Source organism: Hemicordylus capensis, chromosome 6 (genome assembly GCF_027244095.1).
Source record: "Hemicordylus capensis ecotype Gifberg chromosome 6, rHemCap1.1.pri, whole genome shotgun sequence".
NCBI lineage: Eukaryota > Metazoa > Chordata > Lepidosauria > Squamata > Cordylidae > Hemicordylus > Hemicordylus capensis.
Genome location: NC_069662.1, coordinates 148075223 through 148093578, shown reverse-complemented (window position 1 = coordinate 148093578; position 18356 = coordinate 148075223). Strand labels below are relative to the sequence as shown.

The 18356-nt window shown below is 43.3% G+C and overlaps 1 protein-coding gene across 9 annotated transcripts in view; it reads left to right on the top strand.

Annotated features, from left to right (window-relative positions):
• Positions 1-18356, top strand: part of PARD3 (par-3 family cell polarity regulator) — a 766284-nt gene that overhangs the window by 490010 nt on the left and 257918 nt on the right. For all 9 annotated transcript variants that reach the window (XM_053261606.1, XM_053261605.1, XM_053261600.1 and 6 more), the window contains one exon: positions 16734-16922. In XM_053261606.1, coding sequence (XP_053117581.1) covers positions 16734-16922 — 189 coding nt within the window. The remainder of the gene's footprint in view (positions 1-16733; positions 16923-18356) is intronic.

The window sequence follows — 18356 nt, the reverse complement described above, 5'->3', positions numbered from 1 at the left end:
GGTAGGGGAAGCCTCCAAACCTAATTCGGGAGTTGCGCACAAGGCTGTTTGCTGAGGTTGGAGATGCCCTCTGTGTGCCTGTGCTAAGCAGCAGCTGTGTCGGAGGACTTTTCCTCCAGCCTCGTTAAAGACTTGAGTGTACAGCTGCTGGGTAGGAGGAATCCTGCTTGGCACACGGTCATGGATGGTGCATCCAACCTTGGTTTTAACGCAGCCTTGGTTTTTGCCGACAGATGAAATAAGAGCACACATAGCTCCTGGATTTGAGTCGGAAGCTTCTCCTTCCCTAATTATGATCATGTGGGTTGCCTTATTATGTAGGCCCTGACAGATTTCAAACATGGAGTTTGAAACAAGTGAACAAGTCTCTGTGATGGCCTCCAGGGTGACCCTTGTATGCCTGTGTGAATATTGGTGTGAGAGAGCATAGGGTGGCATTTCTCTCTCCCCACTTTAATATTTTCTGCATTTCAGGGTTTCTTCAACAGAACATCAATACTCGGACTTGTCTTGTAGTATTTCGCATGTTGACCTGTCTGCCTTTCCCTTCTCCACTTGGTTCTGCATCATTCCCCATTTGGTTTTCCTGTCTTTAGTTGTCAGACCCTTCAGTTGCTTGCTCTTGCAGCTTCTATTTTTTGCACCACACTTCTGGTCTCTCTTGTGCTGTTAGTTGTGAGTGTTGCTGTCATGGCACTGACAGTAGAAGAATGCAAAGCAGAAATAGTAGCGATAAGAATACTGGGAGAATTGCTGGCGATGGGCAAAGCACAAAAACAAAATTAGGCTGTTCTAGAGTTGAATGCAGCACAGGCTTCCGCAAATGTTTGAAGAAGACAGGTTGAAATAAAATGCCTGTTGATGTGGAGTCCAATTGACTTCCCTCACAATTTGATCCTGAGCTTTTCAAGGCAATCCTTTTCTATGTGTTTGCATAGTGCATGCACAGACATGCAGGAGATGAAGGCCTGCCCTCTCTTCTGCTGTTGCTTCCTTGCAACTGGTATTCAGATTTACCCTTATTTGCTGTTTTCAGTTTAAAGGCTTTTTCTTCTCATAGTGCTTCTATGGCATGTGCTGAATTTCCGTCTCTCAAACAGAAATATTTTGGCTTGCCAGATATTGCTGCAAGAGTTGAGCACAGATTGTAGACTGTGATGGTATGCATGTCCCAGAAAATAGCTCCCAAGCTATTCACTACTATTTCATCACTACTGAAAAGCTATGCCAAGGATAGGTCCCCAAACCTAGTTCCCCAGTTATTGCTGGACCACAACTGCTTCCATTCCCAGCCCTTCATCCATTGTGATTGAGGTTGGTGGGAATTGTAGTCCAGCAATACTACAGTTGCTGAACCCAAGTTTAAGAATCCCTGAGTTAAAATACTCTCCTTAACTGCCTCCTCTGTACAGTATAGAAATATCCTCCTAGTGATCTGGCATATGGAAGCACATGTCCTTAATATATCTACCCCTAAATTACAAGTGCAATAGGGTAACCAAGTCTCTTGATGAGTATAACATGCTGTCCCATCTGTGATTCCATTGGCTACCAAAATATTCTGAAAAGTGTCGCCTGCGCCTTCCCCCTCCTAGTCAACTTCATGGACTCTCATATGGCAATTATTCTCTTTTATGCTCTCCTATCCTAAATGGAACAGATGCACCTTCTGCTGAGCATGGTGATTATTTTGATATGAAAGAGATTGACTGCGATATGAAAACTGGTAATTTGTCATTACATTTCTGTTTCTGAGGATAATTATCTTAATCTTGTTACAGTGCATAGAAATAAATTGTTAATTATGATATGAGAAACATCTGCTAATTAACCTTTGCCCTTCTCCTCAAAAGTCAATAGAGCTAGGCGAATATCGTGCATTTTGTATTATGTTTCCTCTGTTTGTTTTTCTGATCCCAAATCTGCATGTGGCCTGTGGCTTAGTTTCACCTGCAGGGACTTGAAGTGCTTTGCTCTCCCTCCCAAGATTCCTTGATAGCGTCTTAGTGGGCTCTGGGAATGTGTGAGCTACGAAAGAAGGAGAAAATAACTGTATGTAGCTCACCAGAAGAGGAGTCCTGCTGGAATAATTCAAAGGGCCATCCTATTGGGGAGGGGAGGAGGTCTTGTGAGCATGAATTGTCCTCTTTGCTAAGCAGGCTCACCTTGGATTGCATTGGCATGGGAGACTACATGTGAGCTGAACTGAGCATTTGCTCTAAAACCTGTCCCAGAGTCTTCTGCACTATTGCTCCAAATGGATATGGATTATTTCTCAACAGACAAATCAGTGTTGAAAGGGGTCACTGTAGGTTAAAACTTTGATAACTATTGTCTAACTATGCTGATAGATATGTAGTCATACACACTAGCCAAGGGTCATCCCATGAAACTGGTTGTTATGAAATGTAGGATAGGCAAAAGAATACTTTTTCTCACAGTGCAGAATAATTAATTTTTCTCATAATTAATCTGTGGGATGTGGTGATGGCCACCAGTTTGGATGACTTTAAAAGGGACTTAGACAAATTAAGCTCTATCCATGGCTACCAATAGGGATGTGCAGTCCAGTCCGGCTGGGTCCAGTCCGGCCGGTCCACAAATTTTTTGTTTTTTAAAATCAAAGTAGATGATAAGTACCTTTAGCCCCTTCAGGGGGCTTGCTGAAGCCATGGGGGGTGTCCACGCGAGTTACCTCTCCCCCTGCCAGCCTTCTTCATCACTGCCGCAGCCAGGTAACTGGAGCATTTTCGGCCCTTTCGGGCCTCCATAAGAGCGTGCGGCTGCCAAAATGGCGGCCGCTCGCTTGTACGGAGGCCTGAAAGGGCTGAAAATGCTCCAGTTACCCTGCCGCAGGGGGGCCGCAGCAGTGATGAGGAAGGCCAGCAGGGAGAGAGGGAACCCGCGCTGACCCCCCACCCGGGCAGCTTCAGCAAGCCCCCCAAAGAGGCTAAAGGTACTTATCATCTACTTTAATTTTTTTTTAAAAAAATTGCGGACTGGTTCAGGACCGGACTGAGGAGGTTCGATGGGGGGCACACTCCTAGCTACCAATCCTGATGGCTGTAGACTACCTCCAAGCTTAGAGGTAGGATACATCTGAATAAAAGTTGCAAGGAGGCAGCAGCAGGAGAGAGGGCATGCCTTCATCTCGTGGGCTTCACAGAAGCACCTGGTGGGCCACATACTGGACCAGATAGGCTTTGTGCCTGATCCAGAAGGCTATTCTTATGTTAACCATGGGTCATGTGCCATAACCGTCCATCTTCCTGAAGATTTTATTTTAAACTGAATAGTGACTATGCTGTTGGACAAACTGAAATGTATAGTAATATACCCATTTCTCTTTGTTCAAGGCTCACTTGCAAGTATTGTGTGTGTGCAATTGTTGGGACTTTGATAAATACTTCCCTCGTATATGATCATATCATTTAGAGTCTAACAGTTATTATCAAATGAGGAGAGGTTTGGTGCTGATGCCGTTGACAGTGTTATTGTCTGCATTGATTGGGAGGATTGTGAATACTGCTTATTATTTCTTATGACTTTTAGTGAGATAAAGAAGAATTCAGCCTTTGTCTTCTAATAATGCCAGACTAGTCATGTTAAAAATGAGGGTGATTGCCTTTGGTTCCATATCCATTTGGGGGCAATTCTGAATGGTTTCAGATTACATTTTTAATAAAGATGCAATCTAAAGAATGCTGATAGCTCTTTAAAGAGAGAAAGAGAATATGTAATTTGCCCTAGAATACTGTTGTTGCTTTCTTTTACCCAAGGAGGTAAGCTGTTTCTGAATAGCTTAATAATGATGCCTGGAGCGAAAGCAATAATCCTTAGGGAATAGTTTTCTCTAACACCAGCAATCTCTTTCTGCACCTAATCTGAATTTTTTTGGATGATCAAATTAATCAGTTTAGCATCAACGAAGAATTCTTTACTTCTGGTTAATTCGGAAGCAGCTTAGTGGAAAAATAATGTCTATGGAAATGGAAAGTCAAGCAGTTCCACAGATTTTGCCCTCTGTATTTCGACTTGGTCCCTAGTGATTGATTTTGTCTGCTAGAGTTGGAAATCTAGTTTTTAGCAGTAATTCCTATGTCCTGGAAGGCAGATATTTTTAAAGATTCATCTTCATGCTAGGGTCCTCAAACTTGGGTGTCCAGATATTGTTGGACTACACCACCCCATCATCCCCAGCTATTGTGTCCCCAGTCCAACAACATCTGGGGACTGACGTTTGAGAACCCCTGTCTTCATGGGTCAAGGGTTTTCTTTCCTTGGGTAAAGAGTGCCGTCAAGTTGGTTTCAACTCCTGGCGACCACAGAGCCCTGTGGTTGTCTTTGGTAGAAAAGAGGAGGGGGTTACCATTGCTTCATCCCATGCAGTATGAGATGATGCCTTTCAGCATCTTCCTATATCATTGCTGCCCAATATAGGTGTTTCCCATAGTCTGGGAAACATACCTGCAGGGATTTGAACCAGCAACCTCTGGCTTGATAATCAAGTCATTTCCTGCTGCGCCATTAGGTGGCTAGTTTCTTTCTTTACACACACTTTTATTGAAGAACTCTGCCTTGGTCTTCACCTGGCACCTAAAAGAACAAAGCGATGGTACCAGGTGGGTACCTCCCCTCCACCACTGGGGAGGCTGTTGCATAAACAAGGTGCCACCACTGAAAAGACCCTCTCCCTAGTAGCCACCAACCTCATCTTGGAGCAGGACTTCTAAAGAAGACCTCAGGGTCCAGAAAGGGACATATGGGTCAAGACTGCCCTTCAGGTAACCTAGTCCCAAGCTAGTTTTGGACTTAAAGGTTAAAAATCAGCACTTTGAATTCAGCCCCAAAACAGGTAGGGAGCCAGCATAGCTGTTGAAGCACTGGTGTGATATGATCAAACTGTCCAGCCCATTAATAATCATTTGGGTCAACTGCGGTTTCTGAACCGTTTTCAAAGGCAGCCCCATGTACAATGCACTTCATTAAACTAAATGGGAGGTTACCAGAGCATGGGTAACTGTGGCCAGTCCTCTTCCCTTCTGCTCAGTCCCAGCCTTCACTGTTTTCAGGCCTTTATTGCTCTTTGCGGGGGTTTGAGGTCACAATACTTCAGTGACAGTATAAGCCGCAACTTCTGGAATCCCCCTTCCAAGTATCTCCTAACTATAATCCAGCTCATTCCGTGTCTAGACACTGTACCTAGCAGCCTTACAGGCCAGAGTTGTTCACACATTACTTACCTGTTTGCTTCCTTTCTTACGTTTATCTCTTCCTTTTTTCATTTCCCTGTGTCTTTTGCCTTTCTCTCATGGCTCCTCATTCTCTTCCATATACCTTTCCTCCATGTTCCTATTTCTTGACCTATTGCTCACCCAACACTTTTCCTTTGGCCCCCTTACCCCTGGGCTCTTCCCCCTTAGTTTCCTTACCCTCTGCAGCTTCTTATGAGTCTGCCCCACAATACTGCTACTGTCCTTCGGGGGCCTGTGTGCATTAATATTAGTAGGACAAGTAACACTTTTCTATATAGTATCTTGACTAAACAGTTTAATTGAGCAGTCGGAATGTTTGTGAATATTCTGTTTCACCTCAGCCATCTGGTGTCAGAGATTTCATTGTCATGGATGCAATACAATATAGCTGTGAAAGGTGGAAGGGATATGCAAGCTGTAACTGTTTCACACCTCTAATTTGGATACTGTATTAGTACTATATCAATGATGAGTTTAAAACTAAAGCACATTAAAACTCCTTTGGAATTTCAAACAAGTCTTTGCATATAGTATCTGATATTTAGCAGCGAGTGTTAGATTTGTACTAAAGTGCAGTCTTTGCCAGATGTGACATATTAACTTAGCTAATAAGAATAATGAGCCTCGGTATATGTGTGCAAATAAGATTAATTAATGTTTACCCTAACATGTGGCTGAAATTAAAATATTTAGCTTGGGAAGAGCTGAAGGGAAAAGAAGAATGAGACTTTGTTGTATGTAGGAGCAGCTGATCATGAGTTTATAGTCAGCCAGTGGGCATTTGTGGCAGTACCAAGCAAATCAAAGCAGTGATTTTATCTTTGCCTTTATATAGAGTGTTTTGAACATGTTTGGAGATTTGGACATGTGCACTATAGATTATTTTATAAATTGCCTATTTTTGTTTTCATTTAATATGCAAACTCTTCACAGTATCAAACTAACACCATAACTTGCATGGGCTTTGGTTCCTGGAGTCCTTCGAGTGGAATGCACATTTGGCTTGCATTCTGCTAAGATTTTCCCATGTGCCTGCATGTGGTAAGATGGAGTGGAATACCCCCTTTCCTCAATATCTGTGTCACTTCCCCCTCAGAATCTTCTTAAACCAGATGTGGATTACTTAAGGTTCTCCATCTGTTCTTAAAACTCCCATCATCTCCAGTCATAATTAATTGCAGCTAGGGCTGATGGGAGTTGTAGTCAAGCAACTGATGGAGAGCCTAAGGTTCTGTGTCTAACCCCTGTCTTAGACAGGGCATTTCCCCATCCATACATTTTTCCAAGCATTTCCCCATCTTTTCCTTTTTGTTTCTCTTGGTATGCAGGGAATTTAGAAGAAATTTGATGGGTCTATCCAGGCAGCAAGAGCCTTGTTCCTGCCCTTTCCCTAGGCCCGTTTTGGTGTCTAGCATGCTTGCACGTAACATACCTGCTTTACTAACAGCAATGTGACAGAAGAAATATTCTTTTCCTTTCAATATACAGCAGTTCTAATATGTAGATTCATAAGGTTTTGTTCCATTGCACGTCAACTATGCAGTCATTTCACAATGGATTTTGGTAGGGATTACCATATTTTTGCACATATAACCCACAGATTATGCATTTTTTTGCAAACAGAAGTAAGGATGTGGGGACTTAAAGAGGTGCGGGCTTTCTAGCACTACAAACACAGACTGCCTCCCTTTTCACCCTGCCTCCCCTGCTGCCTCTTTCTCCCCCCCCCACTCTGCTCCTATTTCTCTCTCTGTTGCCCTGTTTCTCTCCCACCGCCACTGGGGCAGCATTCCCCCCACTTGCTGCTACTTTGTTCCTCTCTCTGGATGCACAGGTCTACCTCTGCAGCAGAAGAAGGTCCAGGGAACAGCTGGAAAGGGGAGCAGCTCTCCATTTGACTTGTAACAACAATACGAATGAACCGTGGGCTTTAGGCAGATCCAGGCACTTCCTGTGGGCATGGCAGAGGCGTGAAAATATGGTGATCTTGTTAATCGACTGTGCATATCTAACTGCACCATCTTTATTCGCTTCAGAAAGAGGTGGGCCACAGAAGGCCTAGAAAATTCAGTCTTTTTGAGTACATTGTGGCATCACAACTAGGGATGTGCACAAAACCAGTTCGCCCGGTTCGGTTCGAATTCGAACCGGGTTCGAACCAGGAGGGAGTGGTTTGGTTTTGGTTTTGTTCGAACCACCCCTGGTTCGGTTCGAATTCGAACTGGTTCGGACCAGTTCGGACACCCAAAAATTGGTAGGATGGTAGCTGGCACCCGGGGTACCTGTCACCCAAACCCCAAAGCAATTGGACACTCGTACGATATTTTATGAAATTTTGAATATTATTTTTATTTTTTCTCATAGGATATAATGGGACTCCAACCAGTCCATTATTCCTTATAGTGGAGCATCCATGGGTGCCAACAACCATGCAAACCTCGAAGCAATAAGACAACCCTATGATTTTTTATGAATATTTGAAATATTTTTAATTATTTTTCTCATAGAGTATAATGGGACCGGAACAAGTCCATATTCCCTATTGTGGAGCACCTAGGGGCACAAAAGCGGGATGGGTGGTAGACAGACAGGGGTGCCTACCACCCACAAAACCCCAAGGCAATTGGACACTCCTCTGATTATTGGTGAATTGTTAAAGTATTTTTGAATTCCTCATAGAGAATAATTAGGATTGCAGCAAATGTATAGCTTCACGTCGGGGGGAAAGGGGTGTCGTAGAGTGGAGTGTGGTGGGTGGTAGTTCCTTGGGTGGGCAAGGAAGCTATCAGAATTATTTGAAAGGAATTAGTCAAAGGAATGATTTTTAAGTGATTTTTGAAGTTTACGCGTCTTTAAGGTTTTTCTCCATAAAGAAGCATGGAGGTGTCAGCAAATGTATAGCTTCACATCGGGGGCAAAGGGGTGGCCTAGAGCAATGTGGGGTTGGTGGTAGTGCCAGGTAGGGGCAAGGAAGCTACCTGAATTTTTTCAAAGGATTTGGGCAGAGGGCTGATTTTTGGTGAATTGTTGAAGTTTACGCGTCTTTAAGGTTTCCCCCCATTAGGTATAATGGAGGGTGTATCGCTTCACGTCAGGGGGAAAGGGGTGGCCTAGAGCAGTGTGGGGTTGGTGGTAGTGCCAGGTAGGGACAAGGAAGCTACCTGAATTTTTTCAAAGGATTTGGGCAGAGGGCTGATTTTTGGTGAATTGTTGAAGTTTACGCGTCTTTAAGGTTTTTCCTCATAAGGTATGATGGAGCTTTCAGCAGCCCCATAAGTGCACTTGGGGGGTGCTGGGGTGGCCTAGAGCGAGTGGTGGTGTAGTGCACATAGGGTGCCAACCACCCCCATGGGTTTCTAACCCATGGGGTATAGGGTTCTGTTGTTTCAGAGGTATTCTGAGTGTGGATTCTATGATAGCAAATTAGAGTGGATTCATGGTGTCTCATTGAAAATCTCATTTGCTATCATAGAATCTACACTCAGAATACCTCAGAAACAACAGAACCCTGTACCCCATGGGTTAGAAACCCATGGGGGTGGTTGGCACCCTATGTGCACTACACCACCACTCGCTCTGGGCCACCCCACCTTCAACAAAGAAGTTATATATCCCCAACCCTAATGCCCACCTCCAGGACTCTCTGGGGAGGAGACCTAGTCTGGTGGTAGCGGGCATGAATTGCCCCCTTTGCTAAGCAAGGGACAATTTGCTAAGCAGTCTACCTTTGTTTGCTTTTGGATAGGTGAGTACATGTGAACGTTGTCTGCTATATTCCCTTTAGGGGATGAGGCTGTAGTTCAACAGTAGAGCATCTGCATGCAGATGGTTCCAGGTTCACTTGGTCTCACCTTGGAGATCCACTATCTGTCAATGTAAGATAATACTGAGCTAGATGAACCAATGGTCTGACTTGGTATAAGGCAACTTCCTATGCTCTTATGACTAGGCAGACTAATCCCCACCACCACTCTCACACCACCACCATTTTCTGTTTATTCCATCTTATCTTTCAACATGCATGACTTCTGGAGGGCATGGGATATTTTTCATCTGTTTTAGGATATTTTTCTTTACTTCTCCATTTAATTTACATGTGTGTGTATTTCTGCATAGTAGGGGAGCAGAGGTACCATGCCTGAAGTATAGGCAAACCACTACATATTGTGGAGCAAGGTTGCCAGGATCCAAGGGGTATACTCGTGGGTAAAATGGGCTGTAACCCAAAGTTTGGCTAAAAATCAGCCAAATCAACCCTTCCAGTCTACTTGGTTACCTGACTTCACTATTAATATACTAGGGAACTAATATCATTACATTTACATTTTTATTACATTTACATTACATGTATATACCGTCCAGAACTTGCAGCTCTGGTCAGTTTACAATTAAAATAATTTAAAACATCAAATCACTTAAAATCATTTAAAACATTAAAATATTTTTAACACATTTAAAACCCAGTATTTTTTTAAAAAAGATTTTTTTCCTTTTATTTTTAAAACCATAGATATAATTAAAAGCCAGGGTGAGTAAATGTGTCTTCAGTACCTTATAAAAAGTTTCCAGAGACAGGGAGGCTCTTATCTTAACAGGGAATGCATTCCAAAGTCCAGGGGCAGTAATGGAGAAGGCCCATTCCCGAGTAGCTGCCAGGCATGTTGGCGGCACCCGCAGATGAACCTCTCCAGTTGATGTTAACAGGCAGTGGGATTCATGGTGAAGAAGGTGTTCTCTTAAATACTTAGGGCCTAAGCTGTTTAGGGCTTTATAGGTAATGACCAGCACCTTGTATTTTGCCCAGAAACATATCAGCAGCCAGTGTAGTTCCTTCAACACAGGAGTAATATGGTCTCTCCTAGATGACCCACAGACCAACCTGGCCACCGCATTCTGAACCAACTGCAGTTCCCATGCTACATACAAAGGCAGCCACACATAGAGCACATTACAGTAATCCACCTAGAGGTTAGCAGCATATGTACTACCGTTTTGAGGTCATTCATCTCAAGAAATGGGCGCAGCTGGCATATCAGCCGAAGCCAATAAAAAGCACCTCTGGCCACCGCCACAACCTGAGATACCAGGGAGAGGTTCGGATCCAGAAGCACCCCCAGAATGCGTACCTGTTCCTTCTGGGGGAATGTGACCCCATCCAGAACAGGCAGATCAAAATAATCTCCCGAGTTCCAACCCTGCACAATAAGTACCTCCGACATCTGGATTCAGCCTCAGTTTGTTATCCCTCATCCAGCCCATTACTGCCTCCAGGCAGGCGTTTAGAGAGGTTATGCCTTCTCCCGATGATGTTGACATGGTGAAATAGATTTGGGTGTCATCAGCATACTGATAACACCTTGTACCAAATCTCCTGATGATCTCTCCCATCGGTTTCATGTAGATGTTAAACAACACTGGAGACAATATTGAGCCCTAAGGGACACCATGCAAAAGTTCAGATTTTGAAGAACAACAGTCTCCAAGAGACACCATCTGGCATCTGCCCGTGAGGTAGGAGCAGAACCACTGCAAAGCAGAGCATCCCACCCCCAGTCCCCTCAGACATTCCAGAAGGATACTATGGTCGATAGTATCGAAAGCCGCTGAGAGATCTAAAAGGGCCAACAGAGTCACACTCCCTTTGTCAATTCCCAATTGGAGATCACCCATAAGGCTGACCAAGGCAGTCTCCACCCTATAGCCCACTCGAAAGCCAGTTTGAAATGGGTCTGTATTATCAGTTTCCTCCAAGACTGCCTGGAGCTGGGAGGCCATCACCTTCTCAATCACCTTGCTCAGCCATGGAAGATTGAAGACAGGCCTGTAATTGCTTAACTGAGGGATCCAAGGCAGGCTTCTTCAGAAGTGGTTTAATGATTGCCTCCTTAAGACAAGGAGGCATCCTGCCCTCCCTCAGAGAAGCATTTATGATCTCTACCAGGCCCTCTACAACAGCTTCCTTGGCAGATTTTATAAGCCATATCGGGCAAGGATCAAGAGGTCAGGTGGTAGGCCGCACCATTCCAAACAACTTGTCCACATCCTCAGGGGTCACGAACTGAAACTGATCCAGGTTCATCACAAAAGGGGAGCTGCTGGGCACCTCGGCATCATACTCAGTAACAATTGTGGAGTTTGAATCTAAGTCAGCCCGAATACGAGAGATTTTGTCCACAAAAAAATCATTTAAAAGGTCACAGTGAGTAATTGTTGGTTCCAAGTGCTGATTCAAAGGGGGGCACACATTACCCCTTCACAATGCTGAACAACTCCACCAGATGTGAACTTGCAGATGCGATATGGGAGGAAAAGAATCGCTTCTTTGCCGCATGTATCTTCATATGCTCTCTGTGTAATAATCTGTCGGATTCGAGTTGAGTCTTCCTCCACTTGCGCTCTAGTCGTCTACCTTGCCACTTCAGCCCCCGTAGTTCTTCTGTATACCAAGGGGCCAATTTTGAAGCGGGTCGTAGAGGACGCTTAGGAGCGATCATATCCACTGCCTTGGTGAGTTGATTATTCCAATTCTCCACCAGAGTGTCGACAGGGTCACCGGCAGAGCCAACACTAAATCCCTCCAAGGCTTCCTGGAATCCTATAGGATCCAGTAACCTTCTTGGGCGGACCATTCTAATGGGCCCTCTGCCCATATAACTAACTATAACTAATAGTTAGTTATACAGCACCATCAATTTGAATTGCAGTTAGCAGAGTTTCACAAGAGAAACTCTGAGACACTCCTGACCCAAGGTGTTTGCAAATCAACATTTCAGCCATTGGGGACGCAAGAGAGCGAAGGAAGGGAAGGCAAAGGCAAGAACCATAAAATAAGGAGGGTGAAAGGGAGTGAAGTGAACTTGGGTTTTATTTCGAGGGACTCAGGAGAAGGGTGGTTGCAAAAGTCCCAGTAAAATGATTTCATGTCCCTTACAATGCTCGTATACTAGGCTTGAATTTGAGACAAAGAAGTCACCTATGTACTTTATCACCCATCGAATTTTTATTGCAAATTACATACTTGAGCAGCTTCATTCATTCAGCTGAAGTCATTTCAGGTGACCTTTTCTTCAGTACGGCAGCTCTGAACAGCGTATTGTGAAGTTGCTAATTGTTTTGGACATGGTATGCGAGAACTCTTGAGGGAGTTGCAGCTCTGTTGTTTGGTGATCACGGCACGTACATTGACTTGGGAGTTTATTTCTGGTGGTGTCAGGGTATATGGAGCAGACAATTTCTCCCACAGATCAACTAATCATGAAAATAATGTCGAGGGGTTTTGATTGACACACCAAAGCTGTTAATTTGGAGCATATCAAGATCAAATGGAAGTTATTGCAATTAGACAGTGATTGTCTTATCTTTTCATTTTCAGTTCTTAAATGCCACATTTTACATATATATTTTTGTGCGTATTAAAGCTATGATTCATGATCTTGAGATTGTGGTGGATCTTAATTGGTGTTTTTCATGTTAAATATGAAGCTCAGTGCTTCACTTCATCAATATCACTTTCTTTCTCAAAATTAGACATCCCCCTCGTTTTTGTATGATTAAGTCCTAATAGATACATGAAGTAAATGCTTAGGTGAATATTCCATTGTGTGTACCAATTGTGCATAAAGTAGCTCAGTAAGGAACTACATTATTCTGACTCTAAAGAATAGTCTGCTTTGCCTAGTGCTTTCTTCTCAAAAGGCCAGAAACTCTCCAGGGTCTCAAGCATAGGTCTTTTTCAGCCTGCAGCCTGGGAACTTTTTCACTGGAGATATGAAGATATGAACCTGGAAATGTATATCCTTAAAGCAGATGTTTTCTTTTCACCCTGGAATAACATCTCACGGATGTTATTCCATCATAACAGACAGATACCCGAATGCAGCAGCTCATTTTTGTAGTGCTTTGTAAAATCTTCTTAGAGCGGTAGCGATATTATCTATTTGAATCTTCTGAATGGTAACAAAGTTGGGTAGTTACCAGGTTTGTAAAATATTTTAGAGGAAGAATGCAGTTTTAAACATGTAAATCTCTCAAGCACAGTGTGATTACCAGCCCTATCACGCAGAGCTAATGCAGATGTAAGGTTGTCAGGCTCTTGGCCATGATCACATACTCCTTTCCCTTCTTCCTCCCCTCCCTTATACAAATCACCGTTCCTTTATCAGCATTAGCCATGGTGTAGCATTATGTCTGCATCAGTGTTATTTCTTAACCATGGTAAGCTTTTTATCCAGGGCTTGAAACTGGCTTGCAAACCCTGGTTGGCATCAACCAGTGTTAGAATTAGTGTTGATGGAGCAATTAACACATTACCATGCTTAATGCTCACAAGGAAGGGGATGAAGAAAACTTACAGGGATGGGAGCAGTGGGAGGTAGACCCATGGCCTGCTCCTATTGTTCTAATCATAGTGAAGAAATTGGGTTTATTGTCTCTAACCAGCTCAGAGTTTCTCTCCCCACTGCCCCAAACTTCCTGATATCTGCTGATGTCCTTATTGTGAACCTGGTAGAAAATAGCTTCTACTTTTCATAAATCTGGGTGGCATGCTTTACTTGTTTTCTTTTTTCTTTTTAAAAGTTGGCATACTTCTGGGCTATTATTTTTTCTGTCTTTGTAACAAACTCAAGTTTGCAAATCATATATGCTTTTAGGAAGTTTTTAGTGTGTCAGTCCTGAGACTAAATAGTGCATGTTTGGCAGATTGCCAGATCCTTTGGGCAGCCTCTTGAATAACTCCTTTTGACTTGATTGAAGTTATATTAAAACAATCTCCAGTGCTAAAACCATAGTCAGTCCTTATCACCAAAGGGAAAGGAAGTTCTGTGAGGATACTTGCAGTAGTGAAACAAACGAAAGAACAGACATAACATGGTAGTGATGGGCAAGGATGCCCAGTGGGAGGAGAGCTGTTCTTGTGATAGTGAGCATGAATTGTCTCATTTGCTAAGCAGGTCTGTCCTGGTTTGCATTTGGATGGGTTACTACATATTGGGGAGTAGAGGTGGTCTTGGGAGCATGAATTTTTGCCTTTGTCCCCTTTGTTAAGCAGGGCTTGGTTTGCATTTGGATGGGAGGCTACATGTGAGTGCTCTAAGATATCCCCCTTAGGGGATGGTGCCATAGCTCAATGGTAGAGCATCTCTGCCTTGCATGCAAAAGGCCACAGGTTCAATCCCTGGCAGCATCTCCAGGTAGGGCTAGGGAAGGGTCTTAACGAAAACCTTGGAGAGCTGCAGCCCGTCAGTGTAGACAATACTGAACTAGATGGTCCAGTGGTCTGATTTGGTGTAGGGTAGTTTCCTATGATCCTGTTTAAGTGATTTGTATTGTCATATTGTCATAAATCTCGGAGAGACCATGTTACTCCTTTACTGATGGATCTACATTGGCTGCCAATAGGTTTCCAGACAAAATACAAAGTGCTAGTTATAACTTATTAAGCCCTAAACTGCTTAGGTCCTGGGTATTTAAGAGAGCATCTTCTTCACTAAGAGCCCCACCGCCCAATGAGGTCATCTGAGGAGGTCTGTCTCCAGTTACCGCCAACTCGTTTGGTGGCTACACAGAGACGGGCCTTCTTGGTCGCTGCCCCAAGATTGTGGAATGTGCTCCCTGCTGAGATACGATCCTCCCCATCTCTGGCAATTTTCAAAAAACACCTGAAAATCCATCTTTCTGCCCAGGCTTTCTCAGCTTCCTAAAATTTTTCTGTTTTAATCTTTGGTTTCTTTTTAAATTGTTAAATTGTTTTTAAGTTTTTGTATATGTTTTTAACTGTTTTTATGCTATTGTTAACCGCCCAGAGACAAAAGTTTGGGGCGGTGTACAAATTTGATAGATAAATAAATATAAGGTGGGTTACATCATCAACAGGAGCCCCTGGTGGCGCAGTGGTAAAACTGCTGCCCTGTAACCAGAAGGTTACAAGTTCGATCCTGACCAGGGGCTCAAGGTTGACTCAGACTTCCATCCTTCCGAGGTCGGTAAAATGAGTACCCAGAATGTTGGGGGCAATATGCTAAAATCATTGTAAACCGCTTAGAGAGCTCGGGCTATAGAGCGGTATAGAAATGTAAGTGCTATTGCTATTGCTATTGCTAACCGGACCACTGTTTTTGTGTACTTTTTTTTTTTAACAAGACAGAGAAGGTTAGGGGGAGAGAGAGAGAATGAAAAGTGGAGAAGAGAGGAAGAACTGAAAGGGAAACTTTCTTCTGTGATGAAAACCTAATGTTGGTCCCATATTAGGGACCACCATGATACCTACATCTGTACTCTGTCTCATTCTTCTTGCAGGCAAGAGAACTTGACACACAGTAGTGGTTAGGGCATGCTGAATCACCTGAAGTCAGCTGTTATCATAGGCTGTTAAACAAATGCCTAACCAGGAGACAGCAAAACGTTGGTGCCAATTTTAACAAATAGTAAAAACAAACCTCAGGTTGAATCTAAAGGTCCCCTTCTGCTGCTGGAAGGAGTCTTTGCATTAGAGCGTGTTGTGAGAAAAGTGAAACTCAATCCCAAAGATCATTTTCTGTTTGTGCAACCTGTAAGAAGCAGCATGAGAGCTCCTGTGGAACCTCCCTCTTATAGGTTCAAAGTGTCAACTCCAAATTGGACCAGTGGCTATTGGCCTTCTGCTCGTGGTTCTTTGGATCCTATAGTTTGTATCCACATGTGCACCTCTGGATTCCTTTGAGCAGCTGGCCTTTCACAACTTTCAGGACATCATGCTCTTCATCACTATATATTAGGAGCAGAGGTGAATTGCTGCTCCTCAAATTTTGCCACCGTAGGCAAAAAATGCCCACTCTGCCTCTCCATTAATCCACCACTGATTAGAAGTCCAGGCTGTGTATTGGGAAGAAAAAGGTGGCCCTGTGAAAGGCAGATGTCAAGAAACGAGTACTCCCAGCTGTTTCCCATATGATTTTTCTGGCACCCAAGAGCAAAGAAGCTTACTATTACCTGATCTCATCTGTAATGTTTTACATGCTGTTTCTTGGAACATTATTAATAATCCCAATGGAGAAAATGACTAATGGGTATTTTATCCATATGCCTGCCGCTTGTATCCTTCTCACTGTTGTTAATGGCATTAGAGTATTTACGTATTCCACTCTAATCCCATTATTTTAAAATGCAAGTGAGTTTGTAACAGAAAATGCATTGGTTTTAATGCCTCTAGTAATTGTTTCCTGTTTGGAAACTGAGTAGTTGAAGTTTGTATTAATTCTGAAAGACACACATACACACACACTCATATATATACAAACTGGTCACATCTGGTTCTAGGAATTATTTGAAGGTGGTGCCAGATGCACTATTATCACAGATTTCCCCATAGAATATCAATTGGAATTATTGTGGTATTGCAATTTGAGCATGTTGTTTTGAATGTTTAATAGCTGTAGCTAGAAGATAATTGCCAACAAGAAATGCTTTTAAATAATACCATGGTCAATCTCTTCCTGACAGAAAACAGAAGAAGAAGATCTTGTCCTTACCCCCGATGGCACCAGGGAATTCCTCACTTTTGAAGTTCCCCTAAATGATTCTGGGTCAGCTGGGCTTGGTGTGAGTGTCAAAGGTAACCGGTCAAAAGAGAACCACGCAGACCTAGGCATCTTTGTCAAGTCCATTATTAATGGAGGTGCAGCTTCCAAGGTAAGTAGAACAGCAATCTGTATTGTAAAAGGGCCTGAATGCTTTCAGTACCCCAGGTGGTCTTAGGTGATCCACTGTTGATTTTTCCTTGAGTGTGTCTTCCTTTCCTTTTCCTTTCAACAATTAATATTTTCATGCCTTTTTATTCTTAGGGTGCATCTAGTGCTATTTTTATTTTATTCTATTTTGTGAGCCACTTTGCTCATCAGCTAGTGCAGGGATTCTCAACCTTGGGTCCCCAGATGTTGTTGGACTTCAGCTCCCATAATCCCCAGCCAAAGACGATTGGGGCTGGGGATTATGGGAGTTGAAGTCCAAAAACATCTGGAGACCCAAGGTTGAGCATCCCTGAGCTAGTGGTTGGCATAATGTCTTGTATGGGGAGAATCTTATTCCCCCAGAGGCAATTAAAAATAACTCGGATTGATGGGCTCCAGTTTTGGCTTCGCTGTTCACCTATATAGATAAGGCTGGCCATATTCCTAAAGCCTGGGGGGGCGGGGGCGGCTGCTATTATTGTTCCTATTTTAAAAAGGATATGAAAGATAATCCAGCCATCAGCTTGCTTAATGTTATTAGTATGCTCTATGCGAGGCATCTTTATGATAAGCTAAGAGATGGGCTGGACCAAGAACATCTTCTTGCCGAGGAACAGGCTGGCTTTAGGGAAGAGCATTCCACAATTGACCAGTGTTTGGTGTTACAGCATTTTATCGAGAAGTACTCCTCCCATAGGGCGACCTCTTTATATGCTGCCTTTGTTGATTTCAAGGCAGCATTTGATTCTATTTCATGGGTTAAACTTTGGGAGAAGCTGGGGACTTCTTCCATTGACTGACGTTTGTTGTATTTGCTCCTAGCCTTACATTCAGACACTTCTCTTAAAGTTAGATGTAGTCCACAAAGACATTTAACGAGAGCTATTCTAACCCAGAAGGGACACAAGCAGGGTTGCATTCTGGCTCCACTTTAATTTAATTACTATATAAATTCTATGGTGGACCAGCTTAGTAACCTAGATTTTCACCCTCCTAAGCTTGCTAGGAGACATACAGTGGCCCCTCAACCTACGAAGTTAATCCGTTCCGAACGCACGTTCGTAGGTCGAAATTTTCGTAAGTCGAAAAGCGCACACATGGAGGTCTGGAAACATTCGTAAGTCGAGGAAACCGCATCTAAAAATTCGTAAGTCGAGGAAGCCGCATCTAAACTGGCAACGATTTCCGGTCATTTTTGTCGTTCGTAAGTCGAAAACTACGGATGTTGAGTAGTTCGTAAGTCGAGGGACCACTGTATATCTATTCTCCTATATGCTGATGACGCTCTCTCCAGGACACCTATTGGCCTCAGAAAAGCATTGAGGGTCTTGATTCAGTAGTGTAGGAAGGATGGTCTGGATGTCAACTTTCAGAAAAACAAATTTATGGCTTTCAC